A 25,924-nucleotide genomic window follows, 5' to 3' on the forward strand; every position below is an offset into this window, starting at 1 on the left:
ACGCTAATGCTTCCACCACCTAGCTATACTAGCTTGAGCAAAGAATTTAATTTGAATTTCAGTTTCCTTATCTACAATATAAGGAAAGTGGAATATATTCAATTTAGTAATTCAACATTAAAACTCACTATATGGAAGGCGTATTATTATGCTAGAAAATGGAGGAACTAATAAGATAAATAAGACATAGTTCTTACCCTGAAGGGGCTCACAGGAAGAAATAAAATATATACACAAATAAATAGGCTACCTCTGAGGTTCTTTTCTGATTCTAAATTTCTATTCTATTTTAAGGGGTAGTGAGATAACTCAGGGGATAGAGTACCAAGCCTGGAGACAGGAAGACCTGGTTTAAATTTGACCTCAGACACTTACTAGCTGGGTGACCCTGGGCAAGTCACTTAATACTGTTTGTCTCAGTTTCCTTATCTATAAAAAAGGATCTGGAGAAGGAAATGGCCAACCACTCTAGTATGTTTGCCAAGAAAACCCCAAAAAGAGGGGTCATGGGGACAATTAGATGCAACTGAAATGACTCAATAACGAATTTTATTCTAAAATAAATGAGATGACATAGCCAAAGAGTGGTACTGGGGAGAGAGGGAGGAGAAAGAAAAGGGAGGGAAAGAGAGAGGAACAGACAGAAATTGGGGGGGGGGGGTGCAGGGAATAGAGATGGAAAGAGACTTAAACATAGCATCAAGCATGCCTCTTAAAAATTCAGGTACCATTACAGGATTAAGTCTAACGTCATATACTCTGGATGACCAAATCATTATTGTAAATGAACTTGGAAAACAAGAATTAATGGAAAAATATAGTGAAATATAACAGAGCTAAATCAAGTGTGGGGGAAAAAAACATGAAGAAAGGATGTAGTGATTTTGTAAATATGTAATAAAGAGGCAAGGGTAAAAACACAGATAAAAAGACATCCATGTCAGATACTAGGTAACTTTAAGCAAACATAAAAAGAAACCAAAGCAAATTAGTAGCTTTTTTATACTCAGGACTGTTCCTACCTTTAACTAGCAGTAAAGTATCATGTCCGGTTCTGAATTTTATAACTAAAAAAGAGACAAAATCTGGGGCAAGTATCAAAGAAGAGCCAAAGGATTAAATCTTTGAAAAATCCTGATGAAAGGCTATGTAATATGATGATTCAGTTTAGAAAAGTTTTTAATAGTTTTAAAAGCTAAAGATGTGATATAATACTTTAAGTGATATAAAAGCTACCTACACAGAAGATAGTGATCAGCAATCCTGGTTGAACAGTTCCTCTGTTGAGGAAGGAAGCAAGCAAAGAAAAGGCAAGAAAGAAAAATCCCTGCTGTATGAGGGATTTAGTTTATCTTTGAGAATTATGACTATTAAACACTAGACAGACTAGCTTCATTTAGGCAATCTTCTCAGTGTTGCTGTAAGAAAGGTTGACAGTTATCCAGTCAATTTTAAATGAAGTATTATCTGAAAGCTGGGAAATGGTTGACCTCTCCACACCTCTTCAGTACTACAAACTAAGTTTAAAGAAACACAGAATGTCAATTCTTCATTTGTGGATTAAGTTTGAACAGAAAAGAAGCTAAAATTACAAAAAGAGTGGGGGAAAAGGTAATTTTAAAGAGTGTCTAGCTCTTCTCTAAGCAATTCCTTATCTGGAAGATATTTTTCCTTCTACATCTCTCCTTAACGAAATCCTTTTTCCTTCTTGCAAAGTCCAACTAAAACGACCCGATAAAACCTTTCTCCAACTCCCTCAGATTGAAACAAATTCTTCCTCCTCCAATTCTATGGGAGTTTTCTTTTGCTGACATCCCATCCATACTATGTCATCCTGTGAGCTGTGGGAGGGCTCCTGGGTGGTTTCTCATCCCTGTATTCCGAATGCCTAATACAATATCTTGAGCACACAAGATGTCTAATTAATGTTTACTTAACTGAACCAAAGAAGGTCTTTTGCTGGCTAAGATGTCTTTGAGAAGTTACATAATAACCATCACCAACAACCAAAAATCAATTGGATCTTTCCTCAGAAAGATGACATGCTTAATTTAAAATATTCTTTTTGGCAGGAGTTTGTAATTTTTGAGCAGTTAACATTTTCCTTACACAAGCAACCAGTATTTTTCAAGAGATAATACCCTCAGAGGGAAAAAATATTCCAAATAGCTGTGATAGTTAATTCAGAGAGAGATCTATATCTTGTACTCTTTATCAGTAGCCACACAAAAGCGTATAGAGTAAAAAAGCACTATTTCCCTAATTTTTAATTAAGTTGACAACTACAAAGCTTCCTTCTAATGTCAACTTAATAACGAACCATAATATGAATAATAATATGAATTGGAAGAGACTTTAGCTTAAAGGCCATTTTCACATATCTACTCAATGCATGAATCTTATCAATTAGATTCCCAATGAATGGTTTAAATACCTCAAAACTTGGAAATTTACTATTACACAAAGAGGCCCATTTCACTTCAGCTAATGCTTTTTGGAAAAGATACAAAAATAAGACACGGGTTACTGATTTTAAGAGGTTTAAAATCTATTAGTATGATAAGACATGTAGTACAAATTAAAAAATGTTAAGTGCTTAAGAGGATAATAATAGCATTGGTATAGTGCTTTAAGGTTTGCAAAACATTTCATACAACTTATAACTTATAACTCTCATAACATCCCTGTGGAACAGGTGCTGTTATTATCCTCATTTCACAAAAAGAAAAACTGAGACACAGAGGGCAAATGGCTTCCTTGCCTCAGTCACCCATTTAAGTATCTGCTGCAATATTTGAACTTGGGCCTTCCTGACTCATTTACACAGATACACAGTACACAGCGCCATGAAATCAGACATATAAGAGAAGGTTTCCAGCTTGGGGGTCTAGGGCAAGCTTCATGGAAGCAGTAGTATAAGCACTGGGCATGTTCTAGTGGAAGAAAAAACTGGAGAAAAGTTTGCACAAGGACTGTAAAGCAGTTCAGTAACTTCTTGTGGTTGAGTGTGCTTTTCAGTGGGAACGAAAGCTATGTAAAAATCAATAGTATCAACAAAGGATAAGAAAGTAGATTGGAGTCAGATTATGGGGGATACCGAATGCCAGGCATCATCTGAGCCTTCTCTGAGCTATAATGTGGCGCCACTGCAGGTGGCTGAGTATGCAGGAGTGTTATCACACTGGTATTTTAAAACACTAACATCCAGGTGGATGTCCAGTAACCAGATGGAAACATGATTCTAGAGTTTTTGGGGGAAGTCAAGGACAAGTAATTAATGCTTTGAAGTTATCCACATAGAAAATACAGCTGAAGTTATAGTAGTAGGTGAGAGGAAAGAAAAGAGAAACACCACCAGAAATTTGGGGGAATTTCTGAATTAAAGGTGAGGAAGGAGAGAATAAGGAAAGCAAAAAAGAAAACAGTTAAGAAGGTAGAAGAACCAAGAGAAAATAAGGGCTCTAAAGCCAAGGGAGGAGACTGTATGACAAAGAAGAGGGCAGTGAACAGTATCAGATGCCGGAGAGAGGGGAAAAAGGAGTAAAGGCCTGACAAACTGTTCCTGGATTTAGCATTTTGAAAATTTCTGAAAGAACACTTTTAGAGCAGAATGGGGGGAACAGACACTAGACCACAAGGGGGTGAGGCGTGTTATCAGTCAACTTCTGTATGCCAGTAAAGAAAGGTTGGCATTAATGAAGGAAATTGCATCCCCAAACCAGTATAATTCACTTTTATTTTGAAAGATGGGGCTTATGTCAAGAAAAATATGTGGATGCTGAACTCCTGTGGCTCTACATGCTATTGTAGCCAGTAGGTGATAGCAAGAAATTCAAAACTGAGTTCATGAACTCCAGGATGCGTTTAAGCAAGATGATACTCACCAGACTAATATCAATCTTTGAAATACAAAATTCCAGAAATTTAAAGTATCTAACTGGACTTCGAATGTTTAAAATATTTACCTTTACAATGAGCATATGGCATTGTCATCACATAATCTTCACCTCTATTCAAAAAAGTTAAGCGCGCTTCTCCTTCCAGTAAGGCAGATAGCGAATTCCCTGAAAGAAGTAGTTTGTTATAATTATACAAAGTACATCCAAATCTACTTACAAGATAATAATTAGAAATCATTTAGATTAGCTTGATTTCTCTCTCCTGTCTCCCAACAGTATCCAATCTGATAAATTAGAAATCACTTTTGAAATGTGACTTGTAAAAATGATTTTAAATGGTGAATATATTTATAGTGATGTGCCACAAGTAGAATAAAGATTAAAGCCAATAAAACCACTAGAATATATTTGCTGTCATATTGAAAATTTGCTAAGCACATAGGCAAAAGAATCTTATAAATAAAAAACACAGACCTCTAACATCTGTCAAAACCTCACCTTTGGTTACACATTTATCATTAGGAACCCTCTGATGTAGGCTTTGGAGTGTTCAGAGCAGTTTGCTTAAGGCATCTAAGAAATGAGCACTGAGCCTGTACTAGTAATTAATATTCAAAAGCTTTCACGAAAGCACACACAAAAATCTATTTGTTTTGGTGGTTTACTCTTGGTTTTGTTTTTTTCTTTTTTTATGCGAAAGGTTGGTACATCTTTCCAAATGCTTCTGCTTACCCAATTCTCTGCGTCTATAATTAACTCCATGGTACGATTATATGCCAATTACATTCTATGTGTGTCATCTTAGGCTGGATTCCAAGCTTCTTTCATCCTCTATACTCAGATCTTTTGCTTCCTATAACTCAACAAGTTTCTCTTCTTTTTTTTCTTGGAAGACATCTTGAACCGGCACATTCCACAAAAACTTCCCCCAAAAAGTCAATATTAGATGATGACCTACCTTATTTGCAATGACTTTTTGATCCAGAAACATAGCTGTGGGTTTTTCTTCTTCCCCCAACCTGGACCCTGCACTATATCCAATGTACCACCAAGTGTTTTTTGTTTGTTTTGTTTTTCCTATTCTACCTGTGAAATGTTTCTCTCATTCACTTGCCTTTCCGGTCTTACGTACCCTAGTTTAAACACTTCATGAACTCACCCCTAGACCAGGATGACAGTCTCACTGATGTCTCTGTCTCCTGCATGTCTCCTCACTAAGTTCTCCTTTATACTACTTTCAGAGATATCTTATTCAGTGCACCACTAACAGGATCACAGATTTGGAGATGGAAGGGAAAGAACAAGTCATTCATTCTAATTCCTTACTTTTATAGATGAGAAAAACTGAAGCCCAGATAGACAAAGGAACTTGCCCCTGGTCATAGAGGTTAGAAGCTATGGAGCTGGGATTGAAACTTTTAATCTTCTCCCTCCCAATCTGGCATTCCTTCTACTGGACCATGTTATTTCTCAAGAAAAAAACCTGTTATAGACCACTATGTTTCCAAGAGGTATTTCACTTGAGTACTAACAAAGCCTGCTCCTGCTTAACTTCTTGGTATGGCATGCTGATGGTACCAAGTTAATACTCAAAAAACTTCTGGTGGTTTTTCCCATTGTCTAATGAAGAAATTCCTTATGTTAGCACTCAAAATTCTTCACAAGCTATTCCTAAATCCAGCTTTCTAGACTTACTTCATAGAACTCCTCTTTCATATATTTCATTTCGAAAAAAACTTACTTTTCACCTTCCTGCTTTGCTCATACTGACCTCTTCCTAGAATGGCTCCTTCTCTCCTCTCCTATTACCAGTCTTTCACTGTTCACAGATCTCCCATCTTTGGAACTCTAATACAAGAGCCTCTTCCCTCCATAAAAGCTTCCCTGCTTTTCCTGACAATTTTCCTCCCATCTGTCTGGTCCTCCGTTTTTGCATTTAACATTCTACTTGGTACAAGTTATTTCTGTATGTATCTAACTGCTCTACCTCCATTAGACTGTAAGCTTCTCTAGGGCAGGAGGAAGATCTTGTTTCATCTTTGGATCCAAGCACCAAAAACAGTGTAAAATACATGTTAAACATTTGCTGTTGCTAAATTATAGGTTGGAAAAATTTCTTCTCATTTCCACTATATTATAGGATTAACTATACATTAATCTGTTATATATACTATATCTTTTTCATAAAACAATATTTCTCTAAGAGCATATTTCTTATATGGTTATTTTTATGTCTGTCTCACACTATATATTTCTGACTGTCATATCTGTGAAAACTCTTACTGGGCAAGTTCATTGTCTGGAAGCTTTCTTGACATGAGCAAAGCACTGAGTATATATGGACACTGATTAAATGCTTTTCATTGTTGTGAAAGAATCTTTTTCTAGTGATTCAAGATTAATCTTCTTAAGCCTTAAGACTATGGATCTCCTTGAATACAACTATTCCTTACTTTAAGAAATAGACCCTATTTTCCCTTGATATTTTTAGTCAGTTCAGTTATAGAAATAAGACATGATTATCAATGGATTGAAAAGAAAACTTTCAATGACATCAAGGTCACTCAAAGAGATCAGAAGTGTGTATGCTGGCTGGGAGTTATAATGCCTAACTACAGTTCACATCCCCACTTTAGGGATTTTTCCTATATTATTGGTTATTTCATCCCCTAATTGGATTAGAAAAATTAATTTATGAGCTAATTCCCAATTTTTGGCTACTCAAACTTAGTTATTCCTTCTTACTAAACTAAGTTACAATACCTATTTACCCAGAGTGTCCTATAATTTAACAGTATTTTCTGGATGAAATATTAAAAACTCAAGGGTTTTAATTTTAAAAAAAAATTAAGTCTAATTTATTCTAATCTATGAACCCCAAATTCCATGTACCTAATCTACAACATTTATTTACAGAAAAAACTTTTAATATACATAGCTTTCATTTGTCTATTTCATTAGAGAAAAATGGGTTTAAAAGATCCCTCATAAAGAGTTTCTTGCTTTACTTAAATCTCCTGATATCATGGCTAAGATCTCTGAATAATACTTTTCCTTTCTCTGGCACTGATTTTTAAGAAAACAAAAGGGATGTAAAGAATTCTATTGAATATTTTAAAATCAGCAGCCTATGATCAAAGACCTATCCAAATGCCACCCCTTTTACAGTATGTAAAATTCACAGAATCACAGAATTTGAGAGTAGGAAGGAACTTCATTGAACATCTAATCCAGACAATAAGTGAGGGGAATTGTAATGGTAAATATCAAGTGCTTGTCAATCTGATGATCTTTGAAGATTTCTCAAGTTACTTAGCTCTATAGAAAATCAAATTAACCCACATTTAGCAAATCAGGCACTAGGATTTGAGGACATGAACCCAAGACCACTATACATCTCAGTGAAGAATAGTAACTCTTTTTCCTCTCCTCTATTATTCAGTACCCAAATACCCTATCTCATAAGAGGAGGAAGAGGAAAGAAGAGACTGGAATTGCCTCCTTAGCAGAAGCCCTGGAAACTTAATAGGACTGGCTTTCTATCCTCAAACTTGAGGTAACTATAAGCCCAATCCATCCCCCTTCTCTGAAACTGGGGAGTTCTTCCCCTTTGGGAGGGCATTTTGTTCACTTAGATTATTTTTCTCTGGTCAGGCCAGCTAAGCTCTCCTTGGATCAAGGCTCTCTATTCATACAGAAGCCACAATCTGACAAAAGCAAAGATGGAGGAGCATAGCTCACTACCTGTCCTAGAGTGCTAACAGGGAACTTATAACTGCATGAGGGCCATTCTTGCACAAGAGCGTCATAACTCTATTGTGAACTGAAAAAAATCAGCTCCAAAGGTATGCTTGTCATCTAAGTAAATTTGGTGGATGAAATGAACAGAAACTATACAAAGACACTAGAAATTTAGGACATGAAAGATAATCAAATTCTAACTAGCTAAAGTTGAATACAAACTCACCATAGAACTTGGACTTGGCCAGGATACTACCACTAAGGCAAAACCCATCCTTTCGGTTACTAATATAGAAGGCAGAAATAGGTGGGTGATGGGACACCTATTGAACACAACAGGAAAAATAATAATGCAAACAAGTATTACTATGCTGTATCATCTTAAATTTATTTGTTAACTCCAAATGTGTACACTAAAAAAGACATTCACAAGAGAAAAAAACTGAAGAGACCATGGAATATTGCTGAACTTATACCTACTTAGAATCACAGAAGGTTAGAGACAGGAAGATATTTTGGCCATTACTGAGTTAAACCTTAAGTTCCAGAGTAGTGGAGTGACTCTTAACTCAAGGTCTCCTAGTTATTAAGAGGAAGAGCAAGGATTGGCTTAGGACTTCTAACTTTGCTCTTTCTGCTACATTTCCCTATCTCCCTACTTCAAAATCATGTACATTAACTGCTTCTTGAAGTGAAATCAGTGCCAGAAAGCAGTATTTTCTCAGCTGTAGATTTGCAGGATTTCAGTAGAAGGGATCTTAAATTTGCTAAGGAAAACCGAGTCTATTTTCTTCATTTAAAGAAGAGGAATTTGAGATTCAAAAAGGTTATGTGATTTGTCCAGTCACAACTTCTGGTAGAACCAGAATTTGAAACTAAATCTTCTGACTCCAAATCTACTCATTATTTACTCTGGCATAATGGTATCTCCAAAGCATTCACTACACTCATGACAATACAAGGCAATAACCAATGGATAGGTACTTTGATAAGCATAATTTGAATGGATGAATGGGGGCATAAACATGATTAGCTTTTAATTAAGTACAAAATAGGTCTACTGAGGCATAAGCAAACATACATGAAATTAAATACCTACTATGTATAAGACATCCTGCTAAGCACTAATGGTAATACAAAGAAATATAAAGACATGGCCCTTCATCCAAAAATTTAATAGTCTAGTTAAAAAACACGACAGATATATACAATGTTAAATAACAATACACAATAAGTAGCAGGTTTTAGATAACTAAAGGAGAGCTAAAACAGTATGTAATAGATTACACATAATTTAAGTAACTTACAATAATTACAATAAAAGTAACAGGACTAAATGGGGTGGAGGAGAGGAGATGACAATGGGCTAGAGTCATCTGAGAAAGCTTTAAAGATAAAGAATCTCTGGGTCAGGTTCTGAAAGACAAGCAGAATTTGAATGAGCAGGAAGGGCAAGAAGAAAATTTCACTTAAAAAGTATCAAAGAAACAAAGCATAAGATAAGGTCATCTTACCACAAGTGCATTAATTAACCTGGGAGTTAAGGGTTCAATAAATTAAATGGGATTAAATATTGACTAGCAGGTTGGGTTAGAATATGTGTGCCAGATTAAACTTTTAGATTTTATAAGAAAGAGGGAGCTGTTGAAGATTTCTGATCAAAGGAATGATATGATCAAGACTGCTTCAGAGATACAAGTCTTGGAGGCTGAAGATAAGAAAGATCAGGTCTCTTACTAAGGTAGTCAAGACCTAAGGTGTTGAGGGCATGAAGCAGAATGGTAGCAACAGGAAAGGAAATAAACAAAATATAAATCATGGCCTTTACAAAATGATAAATTAGGAAATAGTAATTTAATTATACAGAAAAATCCCTATAAACAGAAAGTTCACTCAGCAAAAATATTTACTTATTTTTAAAAATAAATTTATACACAACTTTAATGAAAATTTCATTAAAAGTCTAAAGATGATAGGAATTACCTCCAAAAAGCAGAGAATAAAGAAAACAATAATAATTAGCACATATGTAGCACTTTAAGTTCTTCAATGGGTGTTATTCCTATGTCCACTTTATAGATGAGGAACTTGAGGTTTAGAAAAGTCAGGTGACTTGCCCAGAGTCATAAAGCTAGTATCTGAAGGCAGACAAGAGTACCGAAGGCAGTGCTCTAATTACTGTGCCACCTAGCAACTAGAGAATGGAACAATATTTCTCAGTAAAGAATACTTCTCAAACAATAACAAAACATTTTGGGTTTTGATAAGCTTATCAATAAATACTCTTTACAATGCAAACACAATAAATTGTATTGGATTCTATTATCATGCTGTCCTTGGGGTCTGTGTACAGAGAAAACAGTATTATAAGAATTCTTTTATTTAAAAAAAAAAGTATATGAGATATGTTTGAATATTTTTTACAACAGCAATAAGTAACTGAAGTGAGAAATGAATTTCTGAAAGATCAGCACTAGAAACTGGACAAGCCATGACACACCCAATTTTCAGTCTGGGAAATAGATTTATATATTTATTTTTCACTAAATATCTTTCACAGTTGTGGTGGTAGTGCTTTTTAAGAAACTTACATTCACCACACAGACAAGTAAAGGACTATCTACTAACAAATACCCATAAATTTTTGTTTTTAGCTGAAATGCTACTAGAAAAAAATTAATTTCACTAATCATGTTCTTAAAAAATTGCCCACTGATGCCAAAGTCAGTTTTGTTTTGTAAAATATGTTGCTCATACCTGTTCAGCAATGTAAAAAGTCTTGCTGTTTGTCCTAGGATGAACCCAGAGGCAGCGGAAAGTCTCACCAAGTATAGGATTATATGGTTTCTTTAATCCCTAAAGAAAATGAAATAAAATATGTATGATATATAAGCTTCACGAAGATACTATCTCTAAAGAGGACAAAGGTTTGGTATTTCACATAGTGGTGGGCATTTAATGATACAGCTTGCTTGATATAAGATTATATAAAACAATGAAGTTAATAACCATAATCAGGTTTAACATTAGGAAGCAGAGACATATTCTGGTAAATCAAAGAAGTTCAATAACAAAAATGTCAACGAACATAAAGCAGTCTTTTTTTAATTGGAAAGTTTTATAGCAATAAAGAAACAATGACAGGCAAATTACCTTTGGTTTTTTATAGAATCCTGACAAATACCATTTCACTACTTTTTTCAGGCGAAAGTATGGATTTTCTTCAAGAGATGCCCTAAGAAGTAACAAAAATAATATGACTAAATTGTGAGTCTTCTTTAATTTATATATTTAAGCAACTATATTGGGCATATAATTAAAATTATGTGCATAATATTTAAACAATCAGAAAATATGGCTATATTAGCTTATTTCCTAGAACCATTTAAGCAACTTAAAAAAACCCAACAATTCTGTGAAAGTCACCTGTTAATCCACAAGTTATTAATGATGGTTCCCAAATTCAAGAAAAGAGAACATCAAAATTGATAAATAGTACTTAAAATCACTCTGACACACTGTGCATTATTTTTTTTAAGTCCATACCTTCTTAGAATCAATAGGGGCAGAAGAGGTAGGTACCTGGAGCTAGGCGACTTGCTCAGGACCACAAGGTTAGGAAGTGACTGAGGCTAGATCTGAACCCAGAACTTCCCAATTGCAGGTCTGGCATTCTGCCACTCTGCTACCTAGTTGCCCCTTTATTATTCTTTAAAGAATGAAATACTGTCTTGACCTCTTTATACTTCAGTTACTCTTTAGGAGAATGCATATAACAAAAATAGTGCTTTCTTTGAAAACAATGTTCCTACTTGGAAAATAAACATCCCACTCTAGCCCCTTTTAAAGTTCTATTGGGAGAGAAAGAATTAGAAAGGCCAGGACCAGTGTTCAACTCAGCTGGGACAGTGACTGATGAGAGAAGACTCAGTTCTTGGTTGATTTCCATTTTCTCTGCAAAGGACATGGATAACAGAAATGACAACAAGAATGACTAGCATGGAGGCGACTGCCTGATTCTCACTGACTGACTCAGGCCCTGAGGCTGGATAATGACACATTTAGGCACTGAGAGGACAGGCAAGTGTCACTGCTCCTAGCTCTGAGATCATGGAGTTTGGGAGGTACTATAATACTGAAGAAAGGTCAGTGTTCTCTTCATTTCTAAATAAGAGAAAAGAATCTACCAACTCTAGCCCATGACTTCAATTCCTGAGCAATTTCTAGAACAGATCATTAATGGATATGCTTGGTGAACATCTCACTTGGGAAATGGTGACCACGAACCAGCATGGCTTATCCAGAACAGGTTATTACTTAATTTCCTTTTTCTGTTTCAGTTTTGCTAAGTCAGTCAATGCAGGGAAAGCTGCGAAAAGCCTGGATAAAGTGTGTTCAGGCACAGCACTCTTGAGAAGACAGGTCACAGGGACTCAGAGCTGGTTGGATGGAAAGACTTAAAAGACAGCTGTTAATGACTCAAATCAACACAGCAGAAATGTTCCAAGGGAGTAGTTCAGGAATCTACACTTGGCTCTTTTCAGTAAAACATTTTTATCTGTGATTTAAATGAGTGCATTATGTGTTCATCAGACTGGCAGGTGAGAGAAAGCCGGCAAAGACAACCAATCATTAGGATCCAAAAGGATCTTGATGAACAAGAGCTTGGGCTTAATAAGATTTAATTCAGCAGGGATGAATATTTTATTAAAGCCTTGCACTTGGGTACAAAAAAATGAACTAAAAATTTGAGATGGGGAGGTATGGTTTGATAGCATAGGTTTGATAGAAAAGATCAAGGACAGGAGTGTTAGGTGACTGAAAGCTCAATGTATCAAGAATATGCTGCGGCAGTCAAAAAAATGTATGTGATCTAGGATGAATTAATAGGGAGGCACAGCTTTCAGAAAGAAAAGGAAGAGTCTCACAATTTTCTGAAGTCTCATGTTCACTTCTCAACAACTGGAAAAATTTCAAGCCAAGACGAGAGGGCTTTTTGGGTTTATTAGAGTAGAGATATCTTTTGTGTGTGAGTTAGATTAGATGGCCACTGAGATCTCTCCTACCTGAAATTTTGTGATTCTGTAAAGGTGCATATCTTTGACTTTGGGAGGTATATGGCATATAATAGGTATAATTTGGGGAAGGGACTGGATGAGATTAGATAGATTACTTTGGGCCAGTAACAAAGGTTTTTACACTCTGGGTACAAGGGCAGGCTTGCCCAGGCCAAAGCCTAGTCTAGGGTCCAGCACACAGACCAATCAGTCACAGATTTGACAAAAGTCACTGGAAGTTGCAATTTATTCTTTAAGAGAGGTTTAGAGGGAAAAGGGAATTACTAGCACTATTTTCTAGCTAATGATCCCAGGAACCATGCCTTCATGAGAAGGGTCTTCATAGAGTTGTTGGACTACTCTTATCACCCTCTCCACTGACACCTAAAAAAATCCCCAAACATAAAACTAGCTATCCTACACTAACCCAAACCTCTTTTGATTGTTATTAGAGGTATTGTTCTGTGGCAGATTAGACAGGGACCCAAAGGAAAAGACCCCAAGTTCAGATGGACTTAGACCTTCCACTCACTGATAGCTGCAGATGACTAGATGCTGTTTCAGGTTAGCTTCAGGTTCAAAGATCTTCTTCCAAGGGAAATACAGGTATCAACAGCAAGGACAGGTACAGGAACTCCACCAAGTATTTGGCAGCAAATTCTTCCAGGTGTTTACAGTTAGCAAACCCCCAGAGAAACTCCTAGCTCCCTAGTTCTCAGCTCAACCCTTCTTTTTCAACAATCCAAAATCTTTCCTCATGTAGCTGTCCTCTGCAGAGTATCAACTCTTACTATAACCCTCTTTTCCTTATAACAGGCATGATATAAACTCTTAAGATTTTTTTTTACAAGGAGGGAGAAAGGGGAAAGATTAGTCCAGCTGTTCAAATGGAATTCAGCTATAGTTCTACTACCTACAGGAATTCAATGGTCAACTTCATTAATTTAAGAATAATAGATCTGTAACTAGGGTGGGCAGCCTGGGCACTGCTATTACTCTCAAGGCACTGCTATTAATAACATACTGACAGCACCTTTCATTCTTAAACAGGAAGAAACAGCTGAGCTTTGAACCTAATTAGCAAGAAAAGTTAAAGTAGAAAGCTATTAGAAAGTATACTTCCTTACCTCGTACTCCCAACCACTGTCTTAAGGTCCTTACCAGTGACGACAGTGTTATCCATATTTGTCAGAGCCTTTTATCTCTTCCTGTGGTCTCCTTTATTTATATGAATGTCTAAAAAGTTGGTTTGATTCTGCTTTCATTAGGTATATTACTGGTGTTTATACTGCTTGTCAGAATTACTTATTATACCGTTCTTTCTGTGCCTTCAGAAGAAATCCCCCAAATGTGTGGGAGGGAAGGTATAATGGTAGTCTCATAATCAGATTATTTAGAAAGGCAGCATTTCAGAGAATTAACTCAAACATAAATAAATATTTGATATTTTAAGAAATAAGAATTCACTTACTCTGAGAGGAAATCTGCATGATAATAATAATCTGAGAGTTTATCCAGAAAAGAACGAGGTTCCAAGATAAATGTAGGTAGAACAACCCTGGACAAGTCCATGCCTGGACGAACTTGTTTCAGTAATGTCCATATAAGACTTTTGTTTTCTTCAGATACAGTTTCCGTCTGAGAAGCCTCACCTGCCTTCAACAATTAAATAAAACTATTTAAATACTCCATATATTTTAAATACAAAGTTGTTTGAACATTTATATTTGAAAATATTCTCCCCGTAAAATAGACAAAATATTCTTCTAAAATGGAAGCTCTTTGACGAAAGTATACAAGACAAATGTCATTAGAGTAAATTAATTCTAAAAGGATTGGCAAAGTTAAGAGAAATTACATAAATATATTTCTTACAGTGAATCATTTTCCATTAACTTTAATACGAATTACAGATATATATGGACCACATGTGAATGACATAAATACATATACACACTATAAGAAAGAACACGAAAGGTTATTTATCCTTTTTACTATCTGCCTTAAATAACAGTCACCAAATACTATATTGTTGATGTCAGCAAGAAAATTTTAAACTCATTTTAAACAACATTGGATAAAATTATTTCCTGAATTATTCTACCAATGACTGAGTTGTGTAACACTAAGAGGTAGAACTTTGGTATTAAATAAAATAATACAAATGCTTATATGATGAAAAGCAAGCCATAGGACTGACAGACAGTGTAAGCAAATTTTCCAACTTCACTTAGTCCCCCAATGTTAAAAACAAAAATGTTTGCTAACTATAGGCTCTTACCTCTCCAAGTTCTTCCTGGCCCTGCTCTGTATAAGTTGTTTCTTTCAGAACTTCAGTGGGCTCAGGATCAATGTAGGAGTCATCCTGTCTTTCTGATGTATCTGTATCGCTTTCTTCACTTTTCCCAATTCCTTCATTGTCAGATTCATCATGCTCTTGATCATTTTCCTTATCAGATTTGTCAGAGTACATATCTTGGTCCTTAAAATGTTGTCGTTCAATTTCACTGTCATTTAATCTGCAGTAGGGGAGTACAAGTAAAGAAGGAGGAAAAAGTTTCATTTTTGACAAAGATAAAGCTCTACCATCTCTTTTTAACATTCAATTATAAAACATATGGAGTAGATTAGGATCTGTGTCCTTTGAGGTGACACAAGTGCATAAAGCCCTGAGCCTGCAATTAGGAAAACCTGAATTCAAATCCGGCCTCAAACACTTCTGAGCTGTATGACCTTGGGCAAGTCCCTCAACCTAGGTTTGGTTCACTTTCCACAACTGTAAAATGGGGATAATAGCACCTACTTATTAGGGTTGTTGTGAGGATACTAGCTGCAATACTAATTTATTATTATCATCATTACTCTTATTATTATTTTAGATACCATATTAGCCCGAATATAGTGCAATCCCAAGTATTTTGAAGGGTAATTCAGAAAAAGGAAACACCCATTTTATTTTCTCCTTTTAAATTACAACTTTCTCTTAACTCGTGAATAATGCAGGCACTTTATATTCAAAGTTTTTTCAAGGTCTTGAAACAAGTTAAAGAAATTTTAATGCCAACACTTTTACTTTTATGGATACTTGTGAGAAACTACCTTCCAATATTTAATCATATTCTCCTTCCTCTTCTATTTCCTCATCTCCAGAAGTGGAAATATCATTTGAGTTTGCCATCCTCTTCCCACAAAACCCATCTTTACTACCATCCATACTGTTTGATAGACAACATTTAAAATCCAAGCACAATGGACTCAGGGGAGATTTTTGTCCCAAGTGGTTCTAATCTAGTTCCTGAGTACAGTGACTGATGATTTCTTTATTGTTCCCCATGCAGTAAACTCATGGCCAATATCCACATGTTACATTCTTTTCTCAAATGATCTGTGAATGGCTTACTAATGACTACATCTAACACACTATAATTGCACCGTCATTCCTCCCAGAATAACAACTTGGTCCGTGCACATTTCAGCAATTCTCTTCTTCGCATTTTCAGTCAGATGACCCTTGAACTTGTCAAGTACGAGCATTCCTCTTTGATGCAGTAATGCACCTGGATGCCTACCCCAGATCACATCCAACCAATCTAACACAAGTTCTTCATTCATCCATTCCTTCCTTTTCCCTCACATGAAAGATCACTCCCGATGGTAACTTTTCCTTAGGTAACGTTTTAATCCTCAAAATTACGTTAGGAGTCAGTTTTTGCCCAACAGTTGTGATTGCAAGCATCACGGCCATTCTAATTTTCTCATTTCTGGTCATTTTAATCAAAACTGATTTGGCGCCTTTAGTATTAATGGTGACATTTGATGGAATATCAAAACAAAAAGGCATTTTGGTCAGCATTTCCCATCTGCCCCAGGAGACAGCTATGCTTTTTATGTATGCTGAGCACACAACATATGACTCATGGTTTCAAAGCTGGAAGTCTCAACTATAGTGCGAATGTGGCTTTTAAAGGTACATATTGGGAGAAAAAAATGTGACACAGCATTTGGGCTAATATGGTAGCTTAAAACAGGTTTGGCTGTTTTCCAATTACATAAAACTTTAACTTCTAAAAAGAGATATGGTTGGTAGTCACAGACTCTGAGAATTGGAAAAAGTCCGTAGTCTAACACTCTAACATGAAGCCTGAATTCCTACTACAACATCCTGGTAATTGGTCTTATAGTTTCCTATTGAATATCTCAACAATAGGAGTAGCCTTATGGGACAGCCCACCTCATTTTTGGACATACCTTTTGCTATCATTGGCTTTAAATAGTGCCTTTCAAAATAGCCATGTGTATATGTCAGGGACAAGGGGAAGAGAGAATAATTAACTATCATTTGATAAAGTTGGCAATATCATAATAATAACTGTAGGTATTATTATAATGGCAGTCAAACATGGCAGATGAGTTTCACAGTTCTCGATATTAAGTCAAAATAGTTAAGACAAGAAATAAAATTATTCCATAGTGAGAACTCAAGATACTAAATTGAATAAGTGCCTTAAGAGAAAAAAATAAGAATAGAGAATGTGACACTTAATGGTATAATCCAAAAAAAGGCTTAAGACTTCTAGAAGAACCCCAAGGGAGGATAAGAGATAGACTTTCAATAGTTAGGAATTGCAAGGCAAAGCCCAAGTTAATGATCCTATAAAGGATCATTAACTTAATTGACTAATATTGGGGAGAAAAGTCCAAGGGAAAAATATCACATATACATTTTTGAGTCACAAGAAAATTTAAAAGACATCTAATTCAAACTTCTTGTTTTAGAGATAAAGAAACGGAGGACCCAAAGATATGCGATTGCCCAAGGAAACACAAGTATTATAACACACAGCATTAAAAAATGCTATTAAATATTTCTGAAAGATTTTATCTAAAAGATAATTTTGAGTGCTTTATTTGCTATATCATGAAAATAAGAAATGGATTCTTAAAGTCTGGGGAATTATTTCAGTATTATTCTAGACTTCCTCCACTAAATTTCTATTCAGTGCTTCATAGAGATAACCCTGGATTGTAAAATGCTGTATCAACAATGTTCAAACTCTGGCAGATCCAAAAATGGAAATATTTTAAGCATGGGACTAGCAAGACTCTGTATTTTTGTCATCTAAGAAACAACCCAGCTAGAACTAGAATTTTATCACCAGAAGACTGACCATCAAGTGAAGTATTTTAGTCAAAGCAACTCATGAATAACCATAGAAATAAAATCACAGAGCCAGGAAGGATTAAAAGAAAATAATATGCAAAGCAGCCAATTGAAAACAAAATGTATAGAGAAGAAACCTGATAGAAAAACTCATTGATAACCTTCTAAAGAATACCTATACAACAGAAAAAAATTCTGTAGCTCAAAGCCATTTAAATATCTAATTTTAGGATACAAATGTTGGTGAGAGGTGCTAACAACTATGTATCCTGAAATAAATTCTTCATTCCTGCACTCTGGTACGATGGGGCTTATCCTCCTCCTCTTCCCCCTCCTCTTCACATTTATATAATGATTTACACTTTGAATATCTGTATTTCAGTTGTTGTGGATCCTTTTCTGCTGATGCTCTATACCCTTTATAACTTAGGAGTTAGTGTTTTGGAGTTGTTATAGCTGAAAAATTCATCACCTGGTAGGGAACCAACCTGGCGATGGACCTCTCAGAACATAGTGAATTGGGCTGATGATCTTAGAACAACAGAGAGACATAAAGCCCATTTCCAGACCTATTCTCTAAGCAGTTCCAGTTTGAAGAGACCTTTTGGTACTACACTGGTACTGGCTGAGTCTGCAGGAGCCCAAAGTCATTTTCATGTTACAAAGACGACGAGTGGAAGAGGGCAAACACATGCTTTAAAGTTTGTAAAAAATCTTCCTCATAGCAATCCTGTAAAGGAGGAAATACAAGTATTCTTATTACATGATTTGTGGCTTGAACTTTAGAGATCAGCCAGTCCAACCCTTCACTTCTGAGATAAAGGATTGAGGCCTATGAAGCTTCAAAAACTTGTCCAAGGTCAGACAGGTAAGAAAAGTAGCAAAGCCAGGATTCAAGCCCAGGTACTCTCTGCCTCTCTAACATAAATCTGGATTGTAATATTACAGAGAAAAACAAAATTTCAGTCAATGAAAGTATAAATAGGAAAAAAAAAACTTGTGTCAAATCAAATACAGCAAGTATAAGAGCACAGTGGAATATTCTTGTCTTTGAAGAAAGAATTTATTATTAAAAAGAGGAGTTAGATGGTATCAGGATAATACTGGGATGTAGCAGGAAGCAATATCATTGCTTTCTCCCTATCATAAACAAAGATCTGGGTCGCCCATCCATATTCTGCCTTGCTAGCTGACAAGAAATTTCACCTTACAGCAGTAGACAAACAAATGTTTGGTTCTATTTCACATGAAAGTAAAACTGATAAGTCTCTCCACCAGCCCAGGGAACACCACTACTTTTCATAAGACTGCCAAGCCCGGTGGTAGTGTCTACTAACTGGAAGTTGTCGCCACTGTGGAGATTGTTAGCACGTAGTAAGCCATAGAACGTCACGTGTGAATTTTCAGATGACATGCTCAGGTCATGTTCTTTCCCTTCCCTGATCATTGTACGTTTAAGAAGACTGGAACATTTCAAAGCCAGTTCCAAAGCATCCATCCAGCACCTGCCTAAAGGAATATACAGACGATTAGTGTAATAAACAAATGCCAGGACTAGTACCCTTTCAATTTAACTATTACCCCAGAAACCAAAGTGTAGGACCTCACTTTACAGTGGACTCCATGATTTAACACATAATTCTTATTCAAACACACCTAGACACTATGGATTCTCAGAGCTACCAGCATCTCTACTCCTAGACTTTGGGGCCATTACTAATAACTGTTACTGAAACAAAGAGAAGCACTGCTCTGAGGCAGGCACAACCTGTTACAAGGAGAACTCCAGACAAAGACTGAAACAGGGACTAATATCTGGTGTGAAACAACGTAATGACTCACACAAATGTTTCTCAAATCAAGAATGAGAGGGCTTGGGCAAACTTGAGACTTTACACTGCTTGAGAAAATGGCATAGATTTAGCATGTAATTTAAAATGTTTATTTTGTGTATTTTTTTTGCTTTTTTTTTTTCACTGCCAATCTTGAATACTTGAATTCATGTGTTTTGTGTTCATATAAAATTAAATTCTATTATACTATTTATTTTTTATTGAGACACTGACTTTGTCTTAAGTTGACAGAATTTTTCCTTAAAACTATGCGATACAGTTTGTAGTACTTTTATCTTAGTTTATTTCAGCACTGATGCCTTAACTTTACACCTCCAGATGAGAGGCAATGTGGTACAATGGCTGGAAAGCTGGCCTTGAGGTACGGGAGGAAGCAAGTGGTAGCTCCACTTCTGATGCAGATTGCTTGAGTGACCTGGTCAAGGGAGTTGCTGAGCCCTCTCAAGGCTTTGAGGGATTCCTCAAGATCATACAGTGAAGAGTCTGCATCACTGACAAGCTCCTGGGCCAGTCAAATGGCAGGCCTTTCCCAACTAGGCTATTTATTTTAGGTTACAGAGAATTTTGCAGACACCAGGTCCACACCTGGTTCTTATACTTTTCCAATATAGCATATGGAAGGTTCTCATGGTCTATGCTGTGCCCTGGGGCTGTTGAAGACAGTCGCTTTCCTTTGGGGCAACATTCTACAGCAGAAAGAGCACCCAACTTGGGTTAGGGACAGAGCTAGAAAAGCTAAGCCTGGATCCTGGGCTCTGCATTTATCAGTTGTGTAAACTTGGGCAATGATGGCACCTCACAAGTCATCAAGTTTCCTTGAGCATCTATTCAAGAGGGAATGGACTATGTATTTTGAAATGGGAGAGAGCTCAAAGTTGCCCTGCTTACCTTACATAACGTATCTATATGTTAAGGGAAATAATATACAAAACAACTCTGTAAACTGTAAAATAAAATAAAACAGAAAATTAAAAAAAAACACTACGCTCTCAGATATTTAATTACACTTTTTACCCTAATACTGGGAAAGACTACTAATTGAGGTAAATGTACTAGTGAGACCCTATAAAGAAATTAGCTCTTTTGACCGCCATGACTCATGTTATACATTTTTATGAACACCCCATATTTTGGTGTGTAAAATGTATTTATTCTAGCACAACTTAAGGCTAGCTTAATGAGTCAAGTATTATTCTAAAATAATTTCCTACATAAACTTAGTTTCCTCAATTCTACCTTCCATATTTCAGATTAGTCTTGTTTTGTTTTTTAACCATCTGAAATTCAGCTTCGTGAAAAGATAGTATTTAAAATAAAGATACTCTAGCTTGCTAGTTTACTGCCCTAAGATATTGCTTCTTGTTTCTCTATTAAGTGGCACGAATCCAACAGGCTAAAATAGAATGAACAGATTTACAGTTTAACAATGTAATTGTTGTTTTGGTTAAACAGCTTTTAATTATATTTTATGGATTCTATAAAACACATCTTACAAAAAAAGGCTTAAAAATAAAATCAAAATAGAAAATGTATATACCATCTGACTCTGAAGTAGCTCGGATGATCAAGTAACTGCTAGGTAATGGCTGAGTTATAGATCCAACTGCTTCACCTTTTGGGCCCTTAAAATATAAGCAACACAAATGGATTGTAAGATAACACCAATCTTAATTTCTTATGGTTTATTATTACTTAAATAAGTAAAGACTGCTACTTTTGGAGTTTATGATGTTATGAAAAAATGTTTCCTACAATTTTAACAGAATTATGCAAAAATAACATGAACAGAAAAGTGATCTTTTCTCCTGGAATTTTAGCTTTCGTAACCACACTGGTATCATTAGGGATTTTTTTTTTTCTATTACAACATCTCTTATAATAAATATAGCAAGTGACTTGTTTTCTAAATCCTGACAACTTCATCTCTAGTTGTAACCAAAAGAAACCCAACTTATTCTTCCAAAGATCACCTAAGTTAGTAAAATGTGAATTTAACTTAAAATTCTAGTTCCAAAGTACTTCACAATAATAATGAGAAAAAGAACACTGTACAGTTTCTAGAGGTCTTTAAGCATACTTTAACTGTGATAATGTATTAAGAAAAAAGATGGTTACAAATTGTACAGGGAAAAAGTTAATTTTAAACTGGGCTGAAGATGGTATAAAGATTCATTTTGTAACAACTGAAAATTTTGTTTTTAAAAACATATTAGAGAAACTCTAATTTGTTGTTTCAGGAAAGGAAAAGAAAGCATTTTTATTGGTTGAGAAGTGACACAACACAAGAGATAGTACCAAGTCATTTCCATACAGGATCCTAAAACTCTGGAGCTGGAAATTTACAAATGAAGAAAGTAGATGCAGAGAGGCTAAGAAACTTGTCTCAAGGCCACATGTAGTAAGCAAACAAAAGAAATGAGATTTGAACCCAGGTTTCTGACTCCAGAATTAGCCTTCTTTCCACTCTTCTATTTTGCCTCTCCATAACAGAAAGTATTAGTAGTTAAAAAGATTTTTCAAGACCTAATCCTATCAGTTAAGACAATTATAACTATCCTTAGATCCTCAACTGAACAGAGACAAAAAGAACTACTGATTAGACAAGGTCATTTATCTGGGAAGGAAGCCTGGCAGGGCTTCAACAAAACAGGCATATTTTTTGCTAGAAGGGATCAAAACACATTCAGGAAGTTAATCCAATCAAAAAACAAAAGACACAGAAGATTTCATTCAAGAAGCAGAAGGGCTTGTGAAGCATATTTAAGTTTAGGAAATGAAAGTTGATGAGTTAAAACAAGAAAGAGAAAGAAGTATTAAAACAACCAATATTCCATCAACTAACCCCACAAAAAACCTGAAGATTTTCAAATAGGTCTGAAATAAAAGTATGGGTTAGTTCTGCCCTTATGACCCAAACCTCTGACCTCACAATGGCAATAGACAGTTCCAAGTTTTGTAATAGTGTCTTATTCTTACAGGTACAAATCTGCCCCTCTTCCCTGCCTCTTTTCCCTTGGCAACTCTACAACACATATGGTTTTGAGAATTTGGACTACTTTTTGACAAAAATATTTCTAAAATGACAAAATGTGACAAGTCAATTAGCCAATAAACATTGATTATATGCTAGGCACTAAAAAAAAGCTATCAACTATTATAAGTTTTTGTTACTGCTAAATAAAATTCTACTTTAAGATCAACAAATATGTATTAAATGTTTATGTGCACCTTTTTCCTCCTTCACCTTATAAAGAAAACACACAACAATCCTTACCAATGCCCCCTGCCCCCAAGGAGCTTACATTTTTCTGGAAGGATATAATGTCTATCCAAGTAAGTAATTAAAAAAAAATCATTTAAGGAGGGATACAGCTTTAACATCTAGGTGAGTAGGGGGTAGGTCAGGTAGAGGTAGAGTCAGAAAAAGACTTGTATTAAAGGAAATATTCAGCTGAGAAAAATCAGAGATTTTAAAAGGGGAAGGGTGACATGGATATATATTACAGACAAAAGGTACCACCTGAGCAAAGATGAAGCAGGAGAGAGGAATGCTTCATAAAGAAGGAATTTGGATCTAATAGACAAGTCTAGGATGGAAAATGCATGAAGAACTCTGAAATAAGTCTAAAGGAACTAGTGTTTTAAATACCAGGGAGAAGGTTTTTTATTTTATCCTCTTGGCCCTCATGATCAGAAGAGTAGCATATCATTTAGGGGATGTCTTGAATAGAAAAAAAAACAACAACTAGATTCTGGGGCACTAATTAGGAGGTTATTAAGAGAGTAAGATAAGAAATGACGAATGCCGGAATTAGGATCGAGTCTGAGTCTAGAAAAGTAGAGGTAGAAAAGTTGGAGGCAGTTGACTGGCTCAGTGGATTGAGAGCCAGGCCCAGAAAGGGGAGGTCCTGGGTTCAAGTCTGACCTCAGATGCTTCCTAGTTGTGTGACCCTGGGCAAGTCAATTGACCCTCATTGCCTAACGCTTTACCACTCTACTGCCTTGGAGCCAATACACAGTATTGATTCTAAGATGGAAAGTAAGGATTTTAAAAAAATAAAAAAAAAGGAAAAGAAGACTCGACAACTGAATGGATATATGAAGGAGAGTAAAAAACCAAAGGTCATAGAAAAAGCTTTTTTCTTTTCATGAGAAACATAAAGCATATGGATCTCAGATGTCCTTTAGAATGACATTTTGTTGAAAAAAATTCATCTCAAAATGAGAACATCATAATCCTATACTCCTACAAATTTACCATTATTGTTACACAATGCTGATTTTTAAAAAAGGACATAACACATACATTCTCAGCTGATACTGGACTTGGAATGAGAGAAGATGAATTTGAGTACCAGCTCCACAACTTCATACATGTTTGACTTTGGCCAGGCATTTAATGTCCACTGTGCTTCAATTTCTAATTTTAAATAATGAGAGTATTGGGGCAGCTGTTTTTCAAGGTCCCATTCTTGCTTGAAATTCTACAATCCACGGGCACGACAAAAGAATACAATAATACAAAAGTCCAACTATTATGTGACTGTTCCTGATTGTACCTTAATACCAATGGTTTTCATAAAGTTATTTTTGAAACAAGAAGTACTGTGTCATGGTAGAAGGCCAGACAGCCCTGAAAGTCAATTAGGAAACCCCAGTTGAAGTCCCACTTCTGATACACACTGGTCGTGTGAGTCTATACTTCAATGGTCAGTCTCCTAGACACACTTACTAACATTAGAAATTGAAGAGCAGATGTGAATCAGTATTGGCAGAAAACTCATCCAAACTTCCTTATATCAATAAAATAATAGTTCTGGTTCAAACATTTTTGAAAATTGTAAATAAATTCAATTGTTGATCAAGGAATTATTGAGTGCCTACTGTCTGAGTAGGGGGGACTGGGGAGAATAGAGAAGAGAAATATCCAAAGGCCCTTGCTCTCAGTTTACAATGTAGTTGTCAGTTTACAATGTAGTTGAAGCCCACAATTCACAAATAAAATCACAAGATTATACAGCAACACACCCACAAATGTAATACAGTTCAAATTGAATCAATTAATGGAAGTGGAAGTAAATGAAAGCAATTTCTGGATGAATTTTGATTTAGATCTATCTTGAGGCAGATTGAAGAAGCCATACTAGGGAGTTATGAAAAATATTTCCAATGAGAGAAAATGTATGTGTAAAAGCAGAGAAACAGGAATTTGGTAAGTTATAACAGCAAAATAATCATTAAATGCATTGTTATAGATTTTATTTCTGCTCAGCACTATTTTTAGGGTTTTAATTCTTAATTTTTACGTAAGTACCAGCTTCATTCTTACCTTAACTGCCCAAATGGACTGTTCCAAAGGATGGAAAAGTTTGAAACAAAAGCCATCCTTCTTAGATGGCCGCTCAATAAGTTCACAGGCATTCAGAAGCACTGTTCCCACCCACTGACCATTTTTTTGGGTTTTATAAATAAGCAACACTCCAGGTTTCAGAACACACCAAAGCTTGGTCCAGCTCTTAAGTGTACCACGAATCTGTAGGGGGAAAATGTATTTTAAATAATTCTCATTTAGTGAGAAATGCTAGAAACAGTTAAGTGATGATAAGTTTATGCTTAAATTCAAGAAACTATGTAATGTTCTAAAATGTAATTTCTGCAATTAAATGATAATAGCAAAATTTAATTCTCTAAACTACTCTATCCTTTAGCAATGATAGGTATTTAAGAGTTATACTTAAGTTAAATTTTAAAATCAGAAACTAACTTCAATCTTTCTCTGTGCTTATCAGATGTACATTCTTGAGAGCTCAGGACAATTAAGGAACAGGATTAAATACATCCAATACGTTTTTCCCTATAAATGTTTACTTTTATAGAAATATTACTTTTCCATGGTTCAAGGAGGCAATGAACGTGAGTGTATGGTAATGAAGTTCTTTAAAAAGAGAATGAGTAGGACCTTTGTTTTTTATTTATATTCAATACTCAATTATCTCTATGTATATAAAAAATTCATGTCAATAGATGGCTTACTCCTATTTTCTTCCCAAAGTAGAACAATATGGAGATCTACACTGAGATGTAAAGGTTTTGAGCCAAGGGAAGATGAGTATGTATTTCAGAACGATTATATGTACATGCAAGAGATACCTAAAGAACGGAGATCAGAGAGTGGATGAGATGAGGAATATATTAGGCTCTCCAGAAGAAGAA

The 25,924-nt window shown here is 35.5% G+C and overlaps 1 protein-coding gene across 12 annotated transcripts in view; it reads right to left on the reverse strand.

Annotated features, from left to right (window-relative positions):
* Positions 1 to 25,924, reverse strand: part of OSBPL8 (oxysterol binding protein like 8) — a 266,838-nt gene that overhangs the window by 30,114 nt on the left and 210,800 nt on the right. For all 12 annotated transcript variants that reach the window (XM_056798473.1, XM_056798470.1, XM_056798475.1 and 9 more), the window contains 9 exons: positions 25,041 to 25,244; positions 21,249 to 21,333; positions 19,196 to 19,367; positions 14,979 to 15,216; positions 14,169 to 14,353; positions 10,794 to 10,875; positions 10,398 to 10,496; positions 7,867 to 7,963; positions 3,966 to 4,064 (listed from right to left, as the gene is read on the reverse strand). In XM_056798473.1, coding sequence (XP_056654451.1) covers positions 3,966 to 4,064; positions 7,867 to 7,963; positions 10,398 to 10,496; positions 10,794 to 10,875; positions 14,169 to 14,353; positions 14,979 to 15,216; positions 19,196 to 19,367; positions 21,249 to 21,333; positions 25,041 to 25,244 — 1,261 coding nt within the window. The remainder of the gene's footprint in view (positions 1 to 3,965; positions 4,065 to 7,866; positions 7,964 to 10,397; positions 10,497 to 10,793; positions 10,876 to 14,168; positions 14,354 to 14,978; positions 15,217 to 19,195; positions 19,368 to 21,248; positions 21,334 to 25,040; positions 25,245 to 25,924) is intronic.

The sequence above is a fragment of the Monodelphis domestica genome, chromosome 5, assembly GCF_027887165.1.
Source record: "Monodelphis domestica isolate mMonDom1 chromosome 5, mMonDom1.pri, whole genome shotgun sequence".
Taxonomy (NCBI): domain Eukaryota; kingdom Metazoa; phylum Chordata; class Mammalia; order Didelphimorphia; family Didelphidae; genus Monodelphis; species Monodelphis domestica.